Consider the following 26,353-nt stretch of genomic DNA (forward strand, 5'->3'; position numbering starts at 1 on the left):
CCCTTCAAGCAAATATGGTAACTGGATGGTTCCCATTCATGCGTTTCCTCGGAAGAGGTGGGCAGAACTCAGTACAGGAGATTTTACATCATTGAGAGCAGTTTCACCCCCCTGTTTCAGTGCAAATGCTAGAAAAATCTCAATTTATTTATTTTTTAATAAGCATGGTCTTCTTTTTTCTTTAATTTGCTTTGCTGTGACTTCCCTGGTGACTCACATGTCACCATCTTTACAGAATCTGCCTGCAATGCAGGAGACCCGGGTTCAATCTCTGGGTCAGGAAGATCTGGAGAAGAGAATGGCAAACCACTCCGGTATTCTTCCCTGGAGAATTTCATGGACAAAGGAGCCTGGCAGACTACAGTCCAGGGGATCTCAAAGAGTCGGACACGAGTTTCACTTACTGTAGTGGATATTAGTTGCGGCATGCAGGATCTAGTTACCTGACCAGAGATCAAACAAGGGTCAAATGGAAGCAAGGAGTCTTTTTTAAACTAATTAAATTTTTTTTCTATCTTTGGCCCCACTGAGTCTTGCTACACACAGGCTCTCTCTAGTTGTGGTGAACAGGGGCTAGTCTTCATTGAGGTGCGTGGACTTTCCATTGGAGTTGCTTCTCTTGTTTCAGAACACAGTTTCTAGAGCACAGACTTGGTAGTTGCAGCTCTTGGGCTCTAGAGCACGGACTCAGTAGTTGTGGCTCATGAGCTTAACTGCTCCAAGGCATGTGGGATCTTTCTGGACCAGCAATGGAATCTGTGTTCCTTGCATCTTCAGGCAGATTCCCATCCACTGCGCCAGCAGGGAAGTCCCTCAGTGTATTTGATTATCACATAGTGCACGCATGCTGAGTTGCTTCAGTCATGTCCGACTCTTTGCAAACCCATGGATAGAAGCTTCTACTAAGCTTGAGACTTACATATCCCTTGCCTATGAGAATGCCTTGGATTTCCACAGGCACTTGGGCCACATCAGGCATTCTTTCTCTCCTGCTTAAGCTCTTCAGTGGCTTCCCATCACCTGCAAAATACAGTTGAAGCTCCTACACTTAGTATACAAGGTCCCCGGGGACCTGGCCTCAGAATGCCTTTCTGCCCAGATTTATTATTCCATTTTCTGGTAATGCTCAATTACTAATAATTCTCTTGTTAGTAATTTGCACACCACATTTGCATCTCAGGGCTTTGGCTCTTTATGTGAAACTCCCTTTCCACCTTCATTGCCTGGGAAAGTTTGGTTTACCCAGGACTCTGCTTAGGCACACTTCCCAGGTGGTGCAGTGGTAAAACTGCCTGCCATTGCAGGAGATGCAGGTTCGATCCATGTGTGGGGAAGATCCAAGGAGAAGGTCATGGAGCCGATTCCAGTATTCTTCCCTGGAGTCAGACATGACTGAGTGTGCACACACGCACTGCTTGGGCGCCCCCGCAGGAAGAAAGCTTTCACCAGACACCATCATTGTCCAAAATGTCCTTAGTTCATCTTCTCCTAGCACCCTATGAGTTTCCCAATTTTTTAATCACTTTCCATTTTACATTTAAACGATCTATTTAACTGCCCATCTTTCATATTAAAGATCTAAGCTGGAAGAGGTGATCAGATCACCATGATTGCTACGTCCATAGTGTCTAAGTCAACCACCTGGCATAGAATGTTTTGTTTTATTTAAAGGAAATGGCCTGACTTTCTTCTGATTGACTTTGTTCTGAGGCCCTGTCACCGAATCCTGTCTCTTATCTCAAAAGTTGAAGGTCCCCCTGCCCCAGAGTCAGCTGCAATGTTCCCAGAGCACAAATTACGCCACCATCCATTAACTGCAGAGTGGGTTGCCCTGTGTCAGCGGCTCCAAACACCAAGACCAGGGCGTGGAACAGGAGCAAGAAAGTGGAAGCCATGCCGTCCAGATGCCTGATTCTGTTATTTCTCTTCACATACAAACCGTCCCTGGAAGTTGTTGCAGAAATTCAGGAATCATCAGGTAAGAGAAAGGAGCACTTGAGTGACCAGGGGGTGAAAGAGTTATTGGAAGAAGGGAAGGGAATATTGGTAGAACTCTGGGTATTTGTTCCCCAAACCTAGGAACTTTTCAGGAGATGCTGGATAAAAATCTGCCTCACCTAGCAGAGAAGAGGGGAGTCTGGCATCCTTAAGAAATAGGCTAAACAAAAAAAAAAAAAAAAGAGAGAGAAAGAAAGAAAGAAATAGGCTATCATGGACTTCCCTGGTGGTCCCATGACTTAAGTCTCCATGCTCCCAATGCAGGGGGTCCCAGGTTCGATCCCTGGTCAGGGAGCTAGATCCCACCTGCCTCAACTAAAGATTCTTCGTGCTACAACTAAGACTTGGCAAAGCCAAATAAATAAATAAATATCATTTTAAAATAGGTTATTATGAGAGAAGTCCCCCACACACACAAGTTAGTAAAGAAATAAAGCCTTGGAATGACATCTGCACTCCCAAATCTCTTTGGCCTTAGTATGAAGAGGAAAAATAGAGATGCCCTTGTGATTTAGAGTTGCTTTTTCTCCACTCGGTACCTGCAAACTCTCTATCTCTCTCTCTCTCTCTCTCTTCCTCTCACCCCTACCCACATCTCTGTCTAGATGGTCCCGGCGCCCAGGAACCTGTGCGGCTCACAGATGTCCAAGCTGCCGTGGAATTCATTGCTGCTGCTGAGGTGGCTGTCATAGGCTTCTTCCAGGTTTGTTCAGATATTGCCACCTGCCCTTCTCCCAAAGAACCAGAAATATGCTACCTTAAGGGAGCCATGCTAGTCACTTGCAGGCCAGATGCTACTGCCTTAGAAGTCAAAGAGCAGAGTCTGATTTTAGCTTGTCAATCAAGATCTCACAATTTCTAGACGTTCCCAGTCTCTGAATCACATCTTTCTCATATTTGTTTCAAGAGTTCTGAGGCTGCTGTCTGGGTCTCCCCATCTGTACATGCTTTGAAGCTTCAGTCAGTATTTGAATTTCCAAGGCAGGGCCCACAGTAAACCAACTTGTATCAAGCAGGCAACACATTTGTGAATAGCTGCCTCCAGTCTAGAGCCTCTTAGCAAGTAAGGAGTTCCGCACTCTTCTTTTGCTTCACAGGTGGCTCCATGGTAAAGAATTCACCTGTCAATGCAGGAAACACAGGTTCAATCCCTGGGTCGGGAAGATCCCCTGGAGTAGGAAATGGCAACCCACCCCAGTATTCTTGCCTGGGAAATCCCACGGACAGAGGAGTCTGATGAGTTACAGTCCATGGGGTCGCAAAGAGTTGGACACAACTGTGCAACTGAGCATGCATACACACTCTTCTTTTTTTTTTTTATTTGTTTGCTCTGAAATATTGAATAAAGATGACATTTTGCATATTGAAGGTCTTAGCCTCCATCTTCCAGATTAGCTGCCTGGCTAAAAAAATCAACCATAAAGGAGAAGGCATTATTCCAGCATTTTTCTTTTTCTCTGGAGGTAACATCTGCTGATTTCACAACTAATTAATCCCCTACTTTCTCCTCTCAGACCTTCTTGCCTGTTTCTATTCATTAATTCCAAATCACCAGCATCTTGTCTTTTCTGTGTACACAGCTGGAAATAAAACTGATGATATATAAGTAGGGGAGGAAGACAGGAGTGGAGTGGGGGAGAGGTGTGAGGCCTGGGGGCAAATTTTTCAGTGATGGGTGATCTGACCTGTAGACAAAAACAACAGCCTATACTCAGGCCGGAGTGGCAAGGAAGTGGAATTGGAGGAGAGTGCGATAACTCAAATGGTCACCAGGTGTCGCTGTTTGCTCCGAGAGCCATTCCGTTCTAAGGAGTGGCTTAAAAAAAAAAAAAAAAGACGAAGCCTTGAAGAACAATTGTTCATAACCTGAAATGAACTCCACACGCCCTTTTGGATAAGCACAGTGCCAGCTCCCTCTGCTTGACCCCAGCTGCAAGGCTAACCATGATCTTTTCTCTGAGCACATCTCCTCTCGCCGGAGAAATGTCAACGACAAACATGTTCACGGCTGTTTATTGCTCAGAGCTTCTGGGGATGAGGGTCCCATGAGAGCAGGGAAATAAGAAGGCCTGGAATCATCATTCAGAACAGGCTTCCCTGCTCTGTCCTACAGGCCTTGGTTCTAGGGGATGAGCAACGCCTGAACAGTATCTTCATGGCTTACACACAATGGAAAGAGCACTGCTCCCCAACGTCCTACACAGCCTTGTTAACAAACCTTCTAAGCTTCCACTTTAATTTCTCTTCTTTTTATTTTCTCTTTTTTGGTCCTTTTGACAGCACCTATTTCTGATTTTTACGTTTCTTCTTTCCTCCACAAATTATTCCCCAAATATTTGCCTCCTTTGGTTTATCGATGACTGTGGATATTCAGGTCTTTATGATTTTGAGCCCCCTCTCAGCTATTAACAAACTACAAGTTAGTCGTTCAGTCATGTCTGACTCTTTGTGACCCCATGGATGGTAACCCGCCAGGCTCCTGTGTCCATGGAATTCTCCAGGCAAGAAAACTAGAGTGGGTAGCCATCCCCTTCTCCAGGGGATCTTCCTGACCCAGGGATCAAACCTGGGTCTCCTGCATTACAGGCAGATTCTTTACCAGCTGAGCCACCAAGGAAGCCCAGCAAACTACAAGTTCTGTGGTAAAGCCAGATAGGTGTTCTAGACTTAACCACTGTGTCATAGTTACCTATTAACCCACCCAGCCTGGAAAAGTCAACCATGTCCCTGAGAAGCCAGCCTGCATTTTTAGAGGTCAATGTTGTCTCACTGGACACTTTGATTTGATATGTGTGAGCATATTTCTACTCCCTAGTCTCTTTCACTCTTTCTTCCAGAAACAACCTGTGGGTTTTTTTCTTTCTTTTTTTTTTTCCTTCTTGTCTTTAGGATTTAGAAGTACCGGCAGTGTCCCTAATCCACGGTGTGGTGCAAAATTTCCAAGACGTGTCTTTTGGGATCAGCACTGCCTCCGAGGTTCTGGCTCACTACAACATCACTGGGAACACCATTTCCCTCTTCCGTCTGGTAAGTCAGGTGGGCAACTCCAGCCAGGCTTCTAGTTTTTCCTTGGGTTGTGAATGCACAGACTTCTGAGACCAGAATGGAGTCTAGATTTTGAATCACAACGGTGATGCCAGCATCAGGGACCATATGAGGAGGATGGCTCAACTCAAGCTTCCTAAACAGATGCTGTCATGAAATGGGAAGAAGCCTGGACTGAGGGTCAGGACATAAGATTTATAGCACTTTACTGCTTTCTCACTGAACAGCCATATGACTTGGGCAGGTCACAAAACACTTTCTTGACTTCGATTCTTTTATCTATAAAATAAAAGAGGAGTGGGAGGGAGGCTCAGGAGGGAGGGAATATATGTATACATATAGCTAATTCATGTTTTACAGCAGAAATTAATACAACATTGTAAAGCAATTATACTCTAATTAAAATAAATTTTAAAAAGAAAAAATACCAAGAAAAAAACTACTGCATACAGCTCCATAATTTGGACATGGAATAGCTTAATTAGCCATTTTCCTATTTATAGATAATTCAGTGTGTGTATTAGTCCCTCAGTCGTGTCCGACTCTTTGCAACCCCATGGACCATAGCCCACTAGGTTCCTCTGTCCATGGAACTCTCTAGGCAAGAATACTGGAGCAGGTTGCCATTCCCTTCTCCAGGGGATCTTCCCAACCTAGGGATCAAACCCAGGTATCCCACATTGCAGGTAGATTCTTTATTATCTGGGCCACCAGGGAAGCTCTCTACAGATAATTAGATAATCTCAAATATTTTATATTACTGCAGTGCTATAATAAATGCTTTTATGGGGTTTCCCTGGTGGCCCAGATAATAAAGAATCTACCTGCAATGTGGGATACCTGGGTTTGATCCCTGGGTCAGAGATCTTTATATTTTTATATTTCCATATATATATATACTTTTTAATATGTTCATATCTTTGAGAGTTCACTTACATTTATCAAATGTGTGTTAGCAATTACTGGGTTCCCTATGCGAGGTAATGATCATAGAAACACATTGAGTATATTCTCCCCCTCATAGCTCTTAAAATATGGTAGAGATTGTAGACGTAACATACAAGTATCCATAATACAAACAGCATCACCATGGGTAAAATACTGTGTGTGTGTGTGTGTGTGTATTCGTTCCTCAGTCATGTTCAACCACTTGAGACCCCATGGACCTCCAGGCCCCTATTTGAGCCCTCCAGGCTCCTCTGCCCATGGAATTCTTCAGGCAGGAATACTGGAGTGGGTAGCCATTTCCTTCTTCAGGTGAAACATTACAAGAGTTTAACTGGTCAAAGCAGGATAGGCACTAAATGACTTGGCCAGAACATCAGCTTTGTAACCCATGATCCAAGTTCTGGCTGAATGGCCTTAAGAGTTATTCCACATTCTGGACCTTCTGTATTGCCTGCAAATATTAAATCCAGAGATGTGCAGGATATAGCATGCCATTTTCCTCCTTTGAGCCATCTCCCAAACCCCTACACTTTCCCTGTCCCTTTTACAATGAAGAAAGGGTAGGTTAAGAAGATTTCAGTGAGTATTGGAACATAGTTCCTTTGTTCCCTTCTTAAGGATGTTCTCAGTACTGACATCAACACAGTTTCTAACGTTAATGCTATTATCAACACAGTGTTAATGCTAATATATTCTAACAAGAAGAATAAAAAATGGGATTTAAAAAAAGCAGAGTAGGAATTCTGACCAAAATAGGTTATGAATGAGACAACTGAACTGAGATTTAAAGAACAAATAAAATTTGGACAACATAGAGGAGAATTCATGGCCAAAATGGGGGGAAAAAAAATAAACTTGGGAAAGAGTGATCAAGCCAACTTGACTGAATCTCTGAGAACATGTTTTGGGCAGATGAATAAAAGAGCAGTTTGATTGGAACCGTATTGTGGAGAAATTTGAATAACAGCTTAATGAGTTTGCACTTAAGTTGACGGGCGCTGGGGAGCCCCTCAAGCCTTTAGATCAGGGGAATAACATGAACAATAATGTGTTTGTGCAAGATTATTTTGGCAGTAATGAGTCGGATGGATGGTTAGGCAAAAAAGAGAGGAATAGAGAGAACTTTTATCAGGCTGACAAGATAGGTCGTGTACTAAGGATCTGTAGCAAAGAGGTAGCAGCAGAAAGTGAAGAAAAGGCATAATATTCTCTCTTTCCTTGACCTGAGAGCCTGCTTCTCTGGGTCCACCTCTTCTTTTAGTCTCCTTGGGTTCTTCTCTTTCTCTGTCCACACTACTGCAAGGATCAGATATCAAATTATGGAGAGGAGGAGGGCTTGAAAGTCACAGTATCTAAGGAACAGTGAGGGTATAACAGAAGTAGGTATTTCTGATGTCTTATTTGGTTGTTACGTTTATGTTGTTGGTGGAACATCAAAGCGAAGATGACCAGGGTCCACTGGAAATGAGAAACTGAGCAAACATTAAAGTTTCAAAATTTCTGGTCTGAGTGTTGTTCCCTCTACTCGTTATCCTCTCTATCTCATACATTCTTCATCCAAATTGCTTTAAAATGTATTTTGTATTCAGTGTCTTCGGCTTTCTTTAAGCTCTTACTTAATACATTATATCTAATTTGCATATCACTCCATTAAAATTGCTTTCACCCAGGCGTCCATGGCTTCCATATCTCCAAACCCAACCAACATTGTTTAGATTTTATTTTACTGACCATTTCTGCCATAGTTGACATTGCTAACCACTCTGTTTTTCTCTTTAATAGTCTCTCTTTCCCTGACCTAGGAACCTGCTTCTCTGGGTCCACCTCTTCTTTTGGTCTCCTTGAGTTCTTCTCTTTCTCTAGCCACACTACTGCCTGACCCAATGCTTTTCCCAATCTAAGTTATAGACTCCATGGAGGCAGAGACTGTCTTATTCATTATTTCAACCACTGAGCATTTAACAGTGTCTGTCAGGACTTCCTTGGTGGTCCAGTGGCTAATAATCTGCACTTCCACTGCAGGGGCATGGGTTCGATCCCTGATCAGAGAACTAAGGTTCTGCATGGGATGATCTGTGGCCAAAAATAAATTTAAGTAAGTATCATTTAAAAAAATATATAAAAAATAAAAGTGCCTGCCATGTAGCAGGTACTCATAAGTATTTGCTGAATAAATGAATATGTGAATGAATCTTTTTTTTTTTTAATTTTTGAAAAAGGCTTTATTTATTTAGAGCAGTTTCAAGTTCAGGGCAGAATTGAGAGTAAAATGCAAAGATTCCCCTTATATCTCCTGCCCCACACATCCATGGCCTCCCCCATCAGCAACATCTCCACCAGAGTGGTACATTTGTCACAGCCGATGAAGCTACATTGAAATGTCATAACCACCCAAACTCTATAATTTACATCATAGTTCACTCTTGGTGTTCTACAATGTATGGCTTTGGACAATGAGTAATGGCATAAATCTATCATTATGCTATCCCCGGATTTTCACTGCCCTTAAATTCCTCTGTGCTCTGCCTGTGAATGAATCAACAAATGAATGAATGAATGAATGAGTAATTCTTCAGTAATAGGATCTTTTCTTATGTTTGATGGTTATGTGTTTGTTGAGGATGTGGAATGTTTTATCTCTTCCTTGGACGTCTCTCATGATTCAGATGCTTGCTGGATAGAACTATTTGAATATCCTCATAAATACTGCAGTCCTGGAGTTTGAGCAAGCTCCGGGAGTTGGTGATGGATGGGGAAGCCTGGTGCACTGCAATCCATGGGGTTGCAAAGAGTCAGACATGACTGAGCGACTGAGCTAAACTGACTGCTGTCTTCACTTAGTCAAGACTGAGTTTGTCACCTTCCCTTTCTGTGTCACATTCTTCCCATGAAAACACTATTTTACTGAATGGCTACGTTCATTCACTCTCTAATCTTTGCCAATCATACCTCCCACCCTGTATTTGGAGCCTATATTCTCCTTCACTCTTCTTCTTACTTCCTCTTATACCAGTTTATTCAGGCACCAGTAAAATATTTGTAGAGACACATAAAATACAAGTGATACTTCTGAAGGAAGACAATAATCAACAATAATGAGTTCATAAATGTAAGTGAAAGGGTTAGTTGCTCAATTATGTCCGATTCTTTGGGACCCCGTGAATTGTAGCCCGCCAGGCTCCTCTGTCGATGGAATTCTCCAGGCAAAATGACTGGAGTGAGTATCCATTCTCTTCACCAGGGGATCTTCGTGATCCAGGGATTGAACCCAGGCCTTCTTCACTGCAGGCAGATTCTTTACTATATAAGCTATGAGGGAGGTCCCTAAACAGCAATGAAAACTCAGTGTTGCCACTGGTGAGGTCTGATTTAGCCAGTCCCACAGCCATGGCCATTACACGTTGTTTTATTATCCAGTTAATGCTTCCATCTTTGTTAAATAGATTGAAGTATTTTCTGTGTCTGTAGCTGCCTGAATCTTACTGTTGCTCCTGTGTTATTATTATTGATTCAATTAATGTACTGATGGTGTTATGTTGACTTTTCCTCTGCCCTTTGTTTTGTTCCTTGCTTAGACTCTTAGCACCTTTTTAGCATAAACATTTCCCATACCTTATTAATAGGGTTCCCTTCACTATTTCTTATTCAGTTTCTAAATTGGTATGACAATGATGGAATCAAAATGGACATTTGACCATGACACCTCTTTCTTAAAAAACTCTTCAATATTCCCCCATATTACAAGAACAAAATCAAGACATTTAAATGTGTAGTTTTTATGACCAAGCCACTACCTGCTTCTCCATTCCCTTTTCTAGCACATTCCCACCCTGGTCTCTACCCTCTCAATACCCAACTATACACAGTATGAGGACATGCTTCCATCATGTCACATGGGCTATTTTTCTGCCTAGAATGCCAACCCCCCTCAGGGCCCCTTTCTCTTAGACTCACCCAACCAACTCCTCCTCATATTCCAGTGAAACAGTTCCAGGAGCTTATTCTTCAGAAAGTTTCCCTGGAATCTTCCAATTGTCCTAACCACTCCTCTAAAGCTTCCCAGGTGGCACAGTGGTAAAGAATCTGCCTGCCAATGCAGGAGATGCAGGAGACTCAAGTTTGATCCTTGGGTCAGGACCCCCTGGAGTAGGAAGAGGCAACCCAGTTCAGTATTCTTGCCTGGAAAATCCCATGGACAGAGGAGCCTGGCAGTCTACAGTCCATGGGATCTCAAAGAGTCGGACACAACTGAGCACTGACAGAGCTTCCTCTAAAATCCCATGTAATTGACCACTTTAGAGGGCACGTCATGTATTTCTGTGTCTGTTTCACCTTTTACCCTACTAGACCATGAGCTTATTCAAGGCAGGAACCATGACTTATTCATCTTGGTGTCCCAAAGGTCTACAATAGGTCTCTGGTAACTCGAAGACACTTGGAAAGTATTTGAGGAATTTACTCACTCCCAAAACTCTGTCTGAAGATGCCTGAGTCCCTTCAGCAGTTCTTCCCCCACCGGGACAGAAGCTGCTGGTTTGCACTGTAAAATAGGATTAAATCAAATCCCTCTGTGAAGAGTTTTGGTGAGAAAGATATAGACTATATATAAAATAGATCAATAATAAGGTCTTAGTGTATTTCACAGGGAGCTATAATTTATATACTATAATAAACCATAATGGAAAAGAATATGAAAATATACATATGTTATATATATATAATATATAATTGAATCACTTTGCTGTATACCAGAGACTAACATAACATTGTAAGTTAACTATACTTCAGTTAAAAAAATGTTTTTTTAAAGAAAGATATAAAAGTTTACACTAATGCAGTTCCCGGTACTGTACTGTTGAACTATTTGTAGCAACCTATCAATACAAAAATTTCCAATTAGCTACAGGTCCACAAGTACTTTTTTTTCCAGTTTTTTGTTTATAGCCTTATGAAAGCCTGATTTAAAAGTCCTAGTTCCACCAAGATACACATTTGGGAAGAAAAACAAGTGTTTATTGCTTCCAGTGTCTGCAGGTTTTACGACCTCTAACGAACGCTCTAACTTTGTTTACGGTTTCTTCTCTACAACGCCCTGTTGATGACTTCTCAGAGTTGCTCACTCTTCCTTAGAATCTGCTGGCTGTTTCCCACCAGTGACAGACCTACTCCGAATGAACTATTGGAAACTCTGTGGACAAGATTATTTATGTGCCATACCAAAAACAAGCACCCTCCTCCATTGGCAAGTCTGTGGTGACAGCTTTTAGATAAAAATTTTTTTCTCAGTTTCAGTTCAGTTCAGTTCAGTCACTCAGTCGTGTCCAACTCTTTGCGACCCCATGAACCACAGCTCGCCAGGCCTCCCTGTCCATTATCAACTCCCGGAGTCCACCCAAACCCATGTCCATTGAGTCAGTGATGCCGCCCAATCATTTCATCCTCCATCGTCCCCTTCTCCTCCTGCCCTCAATCCCTCCCAGCATCAGGGTCTTTTCCAATGAGTCAGCTCTTCGCATCAGGTAGCCAAAGTATTGGAGTTTCAGCTTCAATATCAGTCCTTCCAAATGAACACACAGGACTGATCTCCTTTAGGATGGACTGGTTGGATCTCCTTGCAGTCCAAGGGACTCTCAAGAATCTTCTCGAACACCACAGTTCAAGAGCATCAACTTTTCAGTGCTCAGCTTTCTTCACAGTCCAACTCTCACATCCACGCATGACCACTGGAAAAACCATAACCTTGACTAGACAGACCTTTGTTGGCAAAGTAATGTCTCTGCTTTATAATATGCTGTATAGGTTGGTAATAACTTTCCTTCCAAGGAGTAAGCATCTTTTAATTTCATGGCTGCAGTCACCAGCTGCAATGATTTTGGAGCCCTACACTTTCGAAAATTCAGTCCAAATTTTTACTAGGATTATTATTCAGGCTTTTGGGGTAGTTTTTTTAAAAAAAGAAAAAGAACATCAACCAAGACTGTTCTCTCTTTTTAGTGTTTTCTTAAACTGAGGTATATTTAAAAGTTTGGCATTGAACAAACTGAGGTTTTTAATATACTCAAAAAATACCGCACAATGTGACCATGCCCTTCAGAAGAGGATCCCAATGTTTAGAAATGATAATCAATGCCTGTGTCCTGTAGGGGTGGTCTGGGAGTGAACAGACATACACAATGGACATGGTCTTCACTGATTCCTGCCTGTTGGTGTCTGTGACTCTATGTATTACTCTATGTAATACTCAATGTGACCCATAAGGAGGCCCTTTTATGTCTACAGTTAAGACTTCTTCTTGACACTGGGAAATGTGAATCAATTGCAGATCTTCTGATACTTTCTTTTATTTAAGATCTAGAATTTCATCTGTTTGTTTTAGTGCCTAATTTACGATAGGCACTAGAATCTGATGAAATTATTATTATCATCCCTGTGTGCACTTAGTCACTCAGTCATGTCTGACTCTTTGCAAACCCATAGACTGAAACCCCACCAGGCTCTTCTATCCATGGGATTTTCCAGGCAAGAATACTGGAGTGGGTTACCATGCCCTCATCCAGGGGATCTTCCTGACCCGGGGATCAAACCCAGGTCTCTACTTTGCAGGGGGATTCTTTACCATCTGAGCCACCAGGGAAGCCCATTATTGACCCTGCATTATCAATAAAGAAACTGAAGTTCCATGAGATTGATTCTAGACTCTCAGAACTATAGAGTCACAAACATCTGACTCATACCCAGCATTCTCCAGGCCAGATTATTGGAATGGGTAGCCTTTCCCTTCTCCAGGAGATCTTCCCAACCCAGGGATCAAACTCAGGTCTCCTGCATTGCAGGTGGATTCTTTACCAGCTAAGCCACCAGGGAAGCCCAAGAATGCTGTAGTGGGTGGGTAGGCTATCCCTTCTCCAGCGGATCTTCCCGACCCAGGAATCGAACTGGGTTCTCCTGCATTATAGGCGGATTCTTTACTAACTGAACTAAAAGGAAAGCCCATACCCAACATGGCCGACTCCAAAGCTACCTTTTCTACCTTATTATAGTGACTTTCTGCAGTGTTTAATTCTGAAAAAAGCTTGTTTTTACTCATATATTTTACCTACTCTAATGCTCCTCATTAAATAAAGCTAAAAAAACAAAAAACATTTTTCCTAAACCATTTCTCTCACCCTAACACTATTTAATCAAACCCCTGGCTTATTTCTCAAGATTTAACCTAGGCATGACATATTTTGGGTTTTCCCAGGTGATGCAGTAGTGAAGAATTCACCTGCCAATGCAGGAGGTGCAAGAGATGTGGGTTGGATCCCTGGGTCAGGAAGATCCCCTGGAGTAGGAAATGGCAACCTACTCCAGTGTTCTTGCCTGGGAAATTCCATGGACAAATAAGCCTTTGGAATCCCTGGGATCCCAAACAGTCAGACATGACTGAATGACTGAGTGTGTGCACACACACACACACACACACACACACACACACACACACACACATACATGATGTATTTTGGCAAAGAAATTTCAGAATTAGTCCATACAGCAAATTTCCACTGTGAGAACATGTTTAGGAATAAGCTGAAATAATAAGGGGAAATATGAGTTGACAGTGATATGGGAGAGATAAGAAGGCAGCATTTGCTATATTTATGGAATGCATCAGTCTGCAAAAATAGCTCAGGCCAACTATATAAATGTGATTGAGAAAAAATTAAAATGGACCAATAGTAAGTTGTGTATGACAACCTGTCTGCGTGAGGACACAGCTTGTCCTAGAACTAGTGCAAAGTCCCTCCCCACTCTCCCATCCAAGCACTAACCAGGGCTGACCCTGCTTAGCTTCTGAGATCAGACGAAATCCAGTGCATTCAGGGTGGTATGGCCATAACAGCCCCCCACTCTCAATAGGACTCTTACTATTACCCTAACAGAGATGTAATCCTGTGTTGAATAAACCATGAACCTGCCCTAAAATGGAATCTCAGATATTATTTGAATGTGTACCTCATTTTGAATATTCTCCATCACTTCTATTTGAAGAAGTCTAACTTTGACCCAACGGGATAGTAATAGAAATACAGTAGAGGCATCCTTTCATGCCTTTCACAATTTTTCCTGGAAACCTTTTATAAGAAATGCACCTAGCCAAGCAGAGAATCAGAGCAGAATGCATAAAAATAAACTGATAAGAAAGGCAATAAATAAGATATGCCAAATTTTAAAATATTTTTCTAAAGTGTATATATTTATTTTTTTAATTGATTTATTTTTGACTGCACTGGGTCTTCACTGCTGTGCACGGGCTTTCTCTAGTCGGGGTGAGCAGGGACTACTCTCTAGTTGCGGTGTGTGGGCTTCTCATTATTGTGGCTTCTCTTGTTGCGAAGCATGGGCTCTAGGGCACATGGACTCAGTAGTTTCAGCTCACAGGTCCTGGAGTTCAGGCTCAGAAGTTGTGGACACGGGCTCTGTTGCTCTGCAGCATGTGGGATCTTCTTGGACCAGAATTAGAACCCATGTCTCCTGCATTGGCAGGCAGATTCCCAACCATTAGACCACTAGAGAAATTCTAAAGTATATATTTACCAAGTATATGGTAACCAAGCAGCTTATAAAAACAAGCCCGAGAGGAGAGGGCATGTACTGAACAAATGATTTCTCCATGGTGGCCAAGATATTTAACATTGTAACTGGTGCAAACTAAAACAACTTTAATGTTTTACAAAAAGCTGAGTTGTTAATTATAGGAATCTATTGGAATTAATTCAAAAGAGTATTGCTGAAATACTAACAAACAGAAAAGGAATGATGAAATCCACTGGTATGATACAGTGTCTGAATCATATAATAATCCACATCTGATACTCTCGGGGAAACTCAAAATTATATTGTAAGGTGACAACCCTTCTGGTTTACTATTTCTGTTTTTCTTCTGGTGCCTCTTTTCTTGAGGAGAAAAATAATATGATTTTTCAAGGAAAATTCTTTCCAAAAACTGGAAAAATATATTAAAAAATATTTTCTCCCATTCTGGGATCCAGGGTCGGATTTTTCTTTCAGGGCATTATGCAAAAAAAATTCCCTTTACAGAAGGGAGGTTTCCTGTTTAAATGTTTCCAGGAACCCTACACATGAGCGCTCCGGAGTTTGCTGGTTTAAGAAATGGAGAAATAATCAGGTATGCTTCATTTAAAGAGCCATGGCCAGCTGGAGAGGCTTCTGGAGGGTGGCTTTTATGAAAGATCTTTGCTTCTTAGAGAATGCTATCACCACTTCACAAACTCTGCCTCCCCTATACTGCATTCCTCAAGTCCGGAGCCACCTGGAGTAGCTGGCATTTCCTGTTCATCCTGTTCTGGGAAATGCGAGGGTTTGCCTGGAAAAGAGAGCAGCGAGGGAGGAGCTCCTGGCTGAGAGCACAGTTCTATCCGCTGCGGTGTAGACGCCAGGCCTCCAAGTTTCTAGAAAAATAATCAGAAAGCATTTAGATGTATTAAACATAAAAAGGACCCTGGTTGTGATTACAGTAATGATTCTGATGGTTGTGCAATTAGCAAAACCTTAGGAAGGAAACGTACAAGGCATTGCTAGGTCGCTTCAGTTGTGTCTGACTCTGTAACCCCATGGACTGTGTAGCCCGCCAGGCTCCTCTGTCCATGGAATTCTCCAGGCACGAAGACTGGAGTGGATTGCCATTTCCTCCTCCATGGGATCTTCCCGACCTGGGGATTGAACTCGTATCTCCTGCCTCTCCTGCATTTGCAGGCAGATTCTTTACCACTAGCACCATCTGGGCATTATGCAGCTTTAAAAATCCTTGGTGCTCACTCTCTTTCTCCTGGAGGAGAAGGATGGGAGAAGGGTGGGCGAGGCCCCACCTAGGATGACTTTTTCTCCTGCTTTCATAGTTCTCTCCCAGGCTTTCTCTCAAATACTGTGAATTTTAAAACAATTAAATATGCAAAGGGAAGTCACATTTTAAAATATCCTGTGGTTTCGATGAATGTTTTTTTCAAGATTCTTTTTGTAAAAACAAACATTTTCTGTATCTCGGCATTTATGTATTTCATAAGTTTGAGTTGTGAAAAAACAAATCATAAGGTGATTAAGTTGCCTGTTGAGTGAATGTCAGCACTTCTGGATCTCAGTACTTTGGTATAGTCAAAGCGTTTTAAACAAAACAAAACAAAAACACACGCTAGTTATAAACGAAAAGGTTGATGACTACATTGAAATTAACTTCTATTCACAAGCAGTCACCATTGAAGTAGAAGTCCCCAGTGAGAAAAGATATGTAATATAGAACCATAAAGGGCTCATATCCAGAATATATAAAACACCTTCAAATCAACAAGGAAAGGATCAACTCAATAGAAAAACAGGCAAGTAACTTGAACAGACACTTCAAAAAAGACAACATATAACTAGTTAATTGGGGAATTGGAGATTAAACCACAATGAAATACTACCACATATTCATCAAAATGAATAGAATTAGAAAGGCAGATAATACCAAGTGCTGGCCAGGATGTGAAGCACTGGGATCTTTCAAACAGTACAGCAAGTGTACATTATCATTCATTTTAGAAAATAGCTTGGCCTTATCTCCCAAATAAACATCAAAATGCATGTCAAAAATATACATTTCCTATAATCAAAAATTTCAATCCTAAATACATGCTCAATAGATACAGAGCATGAGTTCCAAGAGAAATGAACAAGAGAGTTCATTGCAGCATTATTTTAATAACCAAAACTGTAAACAACCTAAATATCCATCAGTAGTAAAATAAAGTTTTGCATATTTGTACAATGGGATACTGTTACAGCAAGGAAAATGAACATATTACAGCTACATTCAATAACATGGATAACTCTTAAAAACAAAATAATTGAGATACACAAATTAAAAAACATAGTCTGTTTCCACTTACATAATTTTTTTTTTATGCATCCCTACTGCATGTGGGATCTTAGTTCCCCAGCCAGGAACCAAACCCACACCACCTGCATTAGAAGCATGGAATCTTAACCACTAGACCACCAAGGAAGTCCCTACATAATATTTTTTAAAAGATGAAACTAAACTGTAACAGTGAGATGCATTTTTAAGCAGTAAAGATGTGAAGAATGAAAATAGTCACTGTAAAAGTCAGGATAATGGTGAACGTTGGCAAAAAGATAACGGATTATAGAATGGACATGAACTTGAGCAAATGCTGGGAGATCATGGAGGACAGGAAAGCCTGGCGTGCTGCAGTCCATGGGGTTGCAAAGAGTCATACACAACTTAGCTACTAAACAACAATAGAAGGATCACAGAGGGCTTCAGACATTCTGGCAATATTCTATGTCTTTCCCTTAGTGGTGGTTCCACAGTTGTTTACTCTGTGACAATTTTCTGAGCTTTATATTTTCCATTTTGTGCTTTTCTCTGCATGTGTGTTTCATTTCACATTAGAAATGTACATAAATAAAACATAAATCTGATCCTGTAAGTGGCTCCCCTTGCCCTCAGGTTAGAATTTAATTGCTTATCTTGACCTCAAGGTTCTTTGGGAATTTGCCTTGCCTACCCCATTGCCCTGATGGCTCAGATCTTAAAGAATCTGCCTGCAAATGCAAAAGACCTGGGTTTGATCCCTGGGTCAGGAAGATCCCCTGGAGAAGGAAATGACAACCCACTCCAGTATCCTTGCCTGGGAAATCACAAGGATAGAGGAGTCTGGCCAGCTGCAGTCACTTTCCACTCCACTGCCCATGTCTCTCTCCTACTACACTTAACATCCACTGCTATAGTCTAGCTAACCTAACTGCAGCTTCTAAAACAGAACATCTGTCATCTTTTTGCCTTTTACAAACACTGTTCTTTATTTAAAACTCGCACCCCATCCTCATTCATCTGACCAAGTCTTAGCCATTCATTGGGAGCTATCTCTTCCTGGAAGCGTTTCTCCTCTTCCTGAGGGGACATATGGGTCTGTGATGATACTTGTCACATTCTGTGGGATATTTCTGTTTACTTCTCTGTGACCCACAGGACAGTGCATTCCTCGAGAGCCAGGAACACCAACTTTTCGGTCTTTGGAGCTTGAGTTAGTGGCTGACTTGGGCTTAATAGTTCAGAAACGTTTATTGATGACAAAACAGTGACAATTTTATCCTTTTTGTGTGACCCAGGTGGATAACAAACAACTGGATTTAAAGGGTGAAGACATGGAAAGCATGGATGCCACCAAGTTAAGCCGTTTCATTGAGAGCAACAACCTCCACTTGGTGACGGAGTACAACGCTATAGTAAGCAGCCCCTGTCTCTAGACCCTTCAGTCCCTGTGTCAGGGAGGGTAATTGCCTTCATAGGAGAAATCCTTTCCTCCAAGCATTCTGATCTTTTAATTAATAATAACAGTTGTTATTGTTGCTTAGTCACTAAGTCATGTCAGACTCTTTTGGGACCCCATGGACTGTAGCCCACCAGGCGCCTCTGTCTATGGGATTCTCCAGGCAAGAGTACTGGACTGGGTTGCCATTTCCTTTTCCAGGGGATCTTCCCAACCCAGGGATCAAGCCCAGGCCTCCTGCATTGCAGGTGGATTCTTTACCAGCTGAGCCACAAGGGAAGCCCAAGAATACTGGAGGGGGTAGCCTATCCCTTCTCCAGTGGATCTTCCTGACCTAGGAATTGAACCAGGGTCTCCTGCATTGCAGGCGGATTCTTTACCAACGGAGCTACCAAGGCAGCCCATAATAACAGTGACCACCATTAAATCAACTTGTAATTGTTTATATTCCTATCCCTACTACAACCCTTAAGATTGATAAACTTGTTCCTACCCAACAAAGAAAGAAACAGAAAAGTGAGATGACATGTTACATGACTAGTAAGAGAGTCAGAATGCAAAGTTAGGGTGACTAATCAAAAACTTCTGAGTTTGGTTGCAAGAGAGCTCAGTGAAGCAACTCTGATGTGACCAGCATTCTAGACCATGCTTCTCAAACAAGATGGCAAGCTTTCCACAATTGCAAAAATGCTGAAGGTCAATTTTTTTCCTAAAGCATTGGAGACCAATATTTTTGTAAAATACAAATGAGCTGTTTAAAAACACTGATCAGATATTTGGATGTCGCAGCAATGTAAAATTTCTAAAAAGTTTTTACACACCTATTCCCATTTTCTGTGTCTACCTCCTTGCAGACTCATGACCAGCAGTTCTCAGTCGGGTACAATTAGCACTTGCCTAGACCCTCCTAGAGTCTCAGGTTTCTTTCTGGATGTCTTTCTTGGTTGTTGCATGCAGTCTACAACCTGGGTGAAGGTGTTGGCCCACCTGTCCTGATAATCTTCTGGCCTTCTAACACTTCCAGCTTATAGAATTACCTTATATGTCCTACCTTTTACCTTCCCGAACTTACATCATTAAGTGATGGAGTGTTGATTTCCAGTGATCTACCTCGGCTCCAAAATGCTGCACATTCTCTCATAACAGTACTTTATATGCATGTCATGCTTTTTGGAACTAACAAAACCCTTTTATGCCACTTTTTCATATAATACTCACAGATTTTTTGAGGTAGAAGAGAGGAGATTATTATGTTCATTTTATAGAGGAGGACTCTTAAGTTCCAAACAACATTCAATATCACACGGTAAGTAGAAAAGACGTCACTGAAGGCAGAAAATTTGATGATGCATGAAGTCATATTGTCTATTTCCATTTTACAGGAGAGGAGATGGGAGTTCAGAAAAGTGAAATAACTTCCTCAAGCCCTACAACTTGTCATTTGAAGTTCAGTGACAGCCCTGTCCACTTGTCCCAGCTTTTTTCATGACTGATCTGTCCTGTGGTTTTTCCATTCCCCTACATAGCCTACAACAGAAAACACCCCTCTTCCTGTTGACTAAATTCCTGTCTGCCTCTCACACCATGTTTGTCTCCATGAAATGGTGATTCCATTTCCACTTCTGTTAGGATTGCAAACATATGCATACCAGGGGCACTGGCAGCAATAATTTAAAAGGCATTGAAAAGTGCCTAGACCATCATCATTCTGGTCATTGTCTATAAGGCTGCCAGGAGTGCATTGGGGACCAGAAAAGATGATCTTCCAGTCCCTGGTTTATGACCCAGGGTCCTGGAATTCCACAGGTGAGTGAGGGCAGAGGCAAAGACTAGCCTTCCTAAGTTCTGATGATTGGGCCATCTCTTACTTATAGAACAATGATACATTTTGTTAAGTTCTACATTAGAGGCGACACCAACTCATATCAAGAAGAAATGAGGAAAGAATTTCTCTAAAGAAGCAAGTTTTATCATGACTTTTTCATTTCCCAAAAGTATTGTTTTTCTCTTTTTGAGACCTGCCCACACCACTATGGTTATTTCTCATCTGTTTCTGGTGCAGAGGTTTGTACCAGTAGCAACTGGGCAGAAATTCCCAGTCCCGTGGTTGACCTCCTATGCACTGTTAATGCATACACTCAACATTTGGCTTCAAGATGAAAATCGGACTGTGTCTATTAGGATTAAACTCATCATTTCTGCAATGTTCAATCTCTTCCTCTATCCTTTCACTATATCGTTTGACTCTTTAGCTTTGGTTTCTTGACTCTTCCCAAGATTTATCCTCTATCTCTGTTCTAGGAGGGTAGATTGCATGCTGTAAATTTAAATAACAAAACAAGAGACAATTATTTAAATTTCCAATCTTCCAAATTTAAAATTGAAGACCTGGTTTTAAACTCCAGGGAGAAAGTTTTTGGAAAGAACTTAATGGATCCTCCTTGCCTACATGTTGGCCAGTAGAGCTGAAAATTCTCTTCAGGGTAGTATGTAGCTTCCGGAAGAATCCTGTTAAGTGACTCCCGTTACCATCATCCTGGGACTTTGCCCAAATGTTCATTAACCTACAGCTCACTCTCTCTCTCTGTATGTGTGCACATGCTAGTTTAGCAGCAAGACTCTCTGTCTTTAGAAGGGACAGGTAAAAAGAAATGGGATTTTATTTAAAATAGAGACAGTTGAAGTGCTGTTTCTGAATAGGGAAATGAAGGGGGCTAGAGTCATAGTTTTACAGTCTCCCTTCTCTCCTCCCTCTGCCTCACAGCTGCCTCCTCCGCTCTACCACCCACAGTCTCAGGGGAAATCACCATCTCTAATCCACAAAAAAGGGCCAAACTTCTCGTCTCCTGAAGCAGTTATCGTACGGTGGACCTGAGATGGACTAACTCAACCATGCTTAGGGCTGAGTTGATTTTGTTGAGGGTACAGACTCTCAAGTCACACTGCCTGCTGAGCATTCCAGCTCATCACTTATGTGACTTGAGGCGATCTTGCACCTCAATGTCTTTATTTATAAAACTGGGACTTTGAGGGTTAAATTAGTTATTATATGTAAAGACCTGAAAACACTACCTAGCACATCATAAGCACTCAAAAGTGTACACTACTATCAAGGGTTCAAAATCCCATTTTAAGCGTATCTGGCCTCTCTTGGTTTTTTGTTTGTTTTGCTTTGTTTTTTGCTGTGCTGTGTGGCCAGCAGGATCTTTGTTCCCTAATCAGGGAATTAACCCACACTTCTGGCAGTGAAAGCTTGGAGTCCTAACCACTGGACCACTACATTTCAAAAGGGGTTGAAAAAAGTGACTAAAATATTCCATGGTGTATTTGCTGTCTAATGATGCATAACAGTTTACTCCAAAACATAACAACTTAGAACAGAAAAAAATTGATTATCTCATACAGTTTCTGTGGGTCAAGTTTGGGAGTGACCAGGGATGGGGGGCCTCTGATCCCAGGGGCTCATGTGAGGTTGCAGCCATTGGTCAGGAAGGCAATCATCTGAGGGTTTGATGGGGGCTGGAGGATTTCTTCCAAGATGATTCAGTCACCTGATTGGCCAGTCAGTGCTGGTTGTTAGCAGGAGAACTTAGTTCCTTCATAGGAGTTATGTGAATCTTTTCCCAGGGCTGGTTGAGTGGACAGTATAAGAGAGTAAGTGACACAGGAGAGAACAAAGTAGATGCTACTATGTCTTCTATGACCCAACCCTTGGAGATCACACTCCATCACTACTGCAGTATCCCTTTGGCTACTCAGCTCCACCCTGTTCAGTGTGGGGATGAGGGATCTACTAAGTTGCATGAAAATTAGGAGAGTGAAATTGATCCAAACCATCTTGTAGGAGTTGCCATTGGTGTGATGGGTGGTCAGGTATCATTTATGGTCCAGTGTACCTAGTCATTGTGTTGCCACTAATATTTTTTCCCCTCCTTTTCTCTTTCATTCTGCTTTGATACATTTCAATTTGCCAGACTGCAATTGGCCTATTCAATAGTATGATTCCGATTCACCTTCTACTGATTATGAACAAGGCCTCCTCAGAGTTTGAAGAAAACTTGCACAGATTTCAGGAGGCGGCTAAGCTCTTCCAGGGGAGGGTAAGTCTGGACTGGGAGATTCCCTTTTGAATACTCAGCTATAGGACACCAGAAAAAGAGAGATGGGGCTAGGGAAGTGAGAGAAATGAGGAAAATAATTATGGTTAAGAGGTAACAAAGTGAGAACTGGAGTATAATAAATCACATTAAATCCCATTACTCTGCCTTAAAACTTAAGATGTATTTTAAACTGTTAAAGATGTATTTAATCATATCTTCCATTAGCAGTAAGTCTATTTCTTTTTTATTCATTAATGGTTGGACAAAAAAAAACTAGAGACCCAAAGAGACTGAACATAAAAATCACCTGTTAATCTTGATAGCTTCATGTATCTGTGCTGTGCCAAGTAGCTTCAGTCATGTCAGGCTCCTCATCCAGGGGATTTTCCAGCCAAGAATACTGGAGTGGGTTGCCATGCCCTCCTCCAGGGGATCTTCCTGACCCAGGGATTAAACCCGTGTCTCCTGAATTGCTGGCAGATTCTTTACCACTGAGCCACCAGGGAAGCCCCGTGATTTATTTACTCCTTACTATAAACTCTGAAGTTTTAGACCCAGGGCTTATTTCTCACATAAAACACGTATCTTGTACCTAGTGTCTACTGGATAAGCAATAAATATTTCTTTCCTTCCCTTCCCCACTTTGTGCATTCTGCTTATGTCACTGAAATAGTAAAACTTCAACTACTTCAAGTCTACTGCATTGAACTAGAGACACCAATGATGAGGGTTGTTTGGTAAAAAAAAAAAAAAAAAAAAAAAACAACTTTCTGGTGGTTGTTTCCCTAACACTGGAAGTTTTCAGTGTTGCTAAATGTAGATAACTCTCTAACTAGACTGTTATCAAGGAGATTTCCTCATCAAGCAGAAGGTTTGATTTAATAATATAAAATAGTTAACAATTATTTACCATCTGAGCCACCAGGGAAGCCCTATCAAACACTTACTATATAAGCTAAAAACTGTACTAGAAATATTATCTATTCTCTTATTCAGTCTCCCCCCAACAAAATCCAATAAGAACACTGAATCTCAGAGAGGCTGATTAATGTACCAAAAGTCAGACAGCTAGAAAGTACTAGAGGCAACATTTAAAAAGAATTCTCCATGTTTAGCCATTAGACCATACTTTCTTCCTTAGCTAATCATTAAACTGTCTTCCAGTTCTATGTTCTTAAAATTAAATAGACCTGATCTAAAGGAAAAAAACCTAAAACAATGCAAAGTAAAAGAAGAAATTCATTTTAATTCAATGAATATTTAAATTGTGGCACAGCCCCTAAGTTCAATCAATGTAAACAGCAACAATCACCAAGTGTCCTTTCTTCCAAGGAGGACCTCAGACAGATCTTTCTCTTTCAAATTTCCCAAACTGCAGATTCTTTTTATTCTGGTGGACAGTGGAGTGAAGCAAAATGAAAAGGCGATATCATTTTTCAAACTAAAGATGTCTGAACTGCCTGCTTTAGCAATTTACCAGACTCTGGATGATAAGTGGGATACACTGCCTATAACAGAGGTCTTAGTAGAGCAAGTGCAAAATTTTTGTGATGGATTCCTGAAAGGGAAGGGACTGGTAAGTATGAAACTGCAGGTAAAGCAAGTTGAGGTTTTTTTCTCTCTCAGTTCAGTTCAGTTCCGTTGCTCACTCATGTCTGACTCTTTGCAACCCACGGACTGCAGAATGCCAGGCTTCCCTGTCCATCACCAACTCCCGGAGCTTGCTCAAACTCATGTCCATCAAATCGGAACCATTTTCCCTCTCAGTCCCTTTAATTTTCTGTTAAATAAAAATTCTTTGACCTCTGCTGGATTTGATTAAGAGTAAAAGAGTAGGAGGATGTGGCGGTCAGGGTCGAGACGCTTTTTAGGAGGTAATCATGGGAGTGAGTGAAAGTGGCTCAGTCGTGTCAGACTCTTTGTGACCCTAGGGACTACAGTCCATGGGATTCTCCAGGCCACAATATTGGAATGGGTAGCCTATCCCTTCTCTAGGGGATCTTCCCAACCCAGGGATTGAATCCAGGTCTCCCACATTGCAGGTGGATTCTTTACAAGCTGAACCACAAGGGAAGTCCAAGAACACTGGAGTGGGTACCCTATCCCTTCTCCAGGGGATCTTCTCCACCCAGGAATTGAACCAGGGTCTCCTGCATTGCAGGTGGATTCTTTACCAACTGAGCTATCAGGGAAGCCCATAGTCGTGGGAACCAAACCAAAACAGAACTCCAAAAGCACTTTGGGGAAGGTCTTGCATATTCAAAGGAGCTGAATTTTGGATTTTACCATTCTGTGTACAATATCGATGGGAAATAAGTCAAATTCATATGAGGGGTTCATGAGATAACAGTGGAAGATGGATTTAGGGCTTTCAGGAGGGATTAAATAGCTCAATTTGTTAATCTCAGAGTTCAAAAACAAGATTGGAATCCAGATCTGAATATCCATGCCATGATGTTTTTCAGAGAGAAAATCATGAATCAGAAGAGAAGACATCAAAGGTGGAACTTTGATTGCTTCCCTGTTTCTTCTGCATACAATCAAGTAACTACTTTATGCTGAATGAAAAGGGATCAATAAAAAGACTCAAATCTCAGAGACACTAAATAACAGACTCACCAGTCTTCACACACACACACACACACACACACAAAACTCCAGTTTCTTCCTTGAATCTCAATTACTCTACTTGCCCTTTCTCTTAAATTTTCTATACTCTCTACTACCCATCTGATTTTTCTCTTCTGCATTCATACTGAGTGGACCCATACACTGGATGGAGGCTTTAAGAGAAACACTACACTCTTTCTGTGAAGTGGGTGGTGGGGGGAGATGGGACAGGGATCATTCCTAGAGGGAAACTGTTCTGATGGGTCATTTAATATTGAATTCATACTGCATGAGGCTTACATCCAACATCTTGTAGGGTTGCTTCAGGGTTGAAACCCTACTCTTCATAAGCTCTTGTCCCTCTCTGACTCAGAACCAAGGACACAAACATGGTTTTAAACACCTTTCTGGAATTGTCTTCATGCCAGAAGTCAAACAATATTTCCGAGTCTCTGAACTCGGCAGAAACAGACCATGTACAACTCTATGCTTGTTTCACGTTCCTAACTCCCCATATGAATCAACAACCGCATGATAAATAAAAAGCCCTATCTTATAGGAAAAGACTGGCATCTCTTTGCAGACCTAACCTCTTGTAAATACCCCACTGCCCAGCTCAGCAGAGTGGACCTCCCTCTTCAGTGCCTACTGTTTCAGATCAGGCCATGAGCCACCTCTGTGTCATTGTTCCCCGTGGGTGGGATGGGAGCTGGTGGAGATCATCCTGCATGACCCCTGGGATAAACATGGTAGTGGAGCTGGAGATTGAATTAGGTAAGAAGTTGGGGAACAGGCGGGAAGAGACGTGGGGCGCTTGGTCCTTAGGGGCAAGCTGGGGCAACTGAGTGTGGATTATTGCAGATGAGGTGTGTGATCCAGCCCATGTGGGACAGAGGGAGAGTTTGGCTGAGTGTCTCTGGCCCACAGGACGTTACTGTCAACACACAAAGCTGCATTGTTTCCAGCAGGCCTTTTGGCTCCGAAGGAAAGTGCCTAAGTGCTGAAGAGCTGAAAAACCACAGTGTATACCTAAGGGCTGGTCCAAGTGGGGAATAGACACTGAAAGACTTAGTTGTTCCCTCTGGGGGGAAAACTCCATGGCCTGTGAGCTGGGAGTTGGCTGCTGGCTGGGAGTCCATGAAAGCAGCTGTGGAGGGCACGCCCCTCGGCAACAGGAGACCAGCGGATTCCAAGGAGGCAGACCCAGCCATCCACAGGGCTGCTGAAAACCACCCAAACAGTCTCCTGCTTGAGGCTGAAAAATATTCCTGGGATAGGCACATCCCAGAAGCTGCCCTTTGATCCTCCGAACCAGAACTC

The 26,353-nt window shown here is 41.9% G+C and overlaps 1 protein-coding gene across 1 annotated transcript; it reads left to right on the forward strand.

Moving 5' to 3' along the window:
• Positions 1-25: 25 nt before the first annotated feature.
• ERP27 (endoplasmic reticulum protein 27) lies at positions 26-25,416 on the forward strand. Its single transcript, XM_065932732.1, has 7 exons — positions 26-57; positions 1,821-1,978; positions 2,604-2,701; positions 4,888-5,025; positions 18,163-18,279; positions 22,298-22,423; positions 24,889-25,416. Exons 1-7 carry the CDS (start codon positions 26-28, stop codon positions 24,934-24,936), a joined length of 717 nt encoding a protein of 238 aa, XP_065788804.1. The 3' UTR covers positions 24,937-25,416.
• The last annotated feature ends 937 nt before the right edge of the window (positions 25,417-26,353 follow it).

Source organism: Muntiacus reevesi, chromosome 1, assembly GCF_963930625.1.
Source record: "Muntiacus reevesi chromosome 1, mMunRee1.1, whole genome shotgun sequence".
NCBI classification, from domain to species: domain Eukaryota; kingdom Metazoa; phylum Chordata; class Mammalia; order Artiodactyla; family Cervidae; genus Muntiacus; species Muntiacus reevesi.

Excerpts from the sequence above, each read along its gene's own strand:
- ERP27 (XM_065932732.1), top strand. The coding sequence starts at position 26 with ATGGTTCCCATTCATGCGTTTCCTCGGAAGAG. Across the intron at positions 1,979-2,603 it reads AGAAATTCAGGAATCATCAG|ATGGTCCCGGCGCCCAGGAA; the intron begins GTAAGAGAAAGG and ends ATCTCTGTCTAG. Across the intron at positions 5,026-18,162 it reads CCATTTCCCTCTTCCGTCTG|GTGGATAACAAACAACTGGA; the intron begins GTAAGTCAGGTG and ends TGTGTGACCCAG.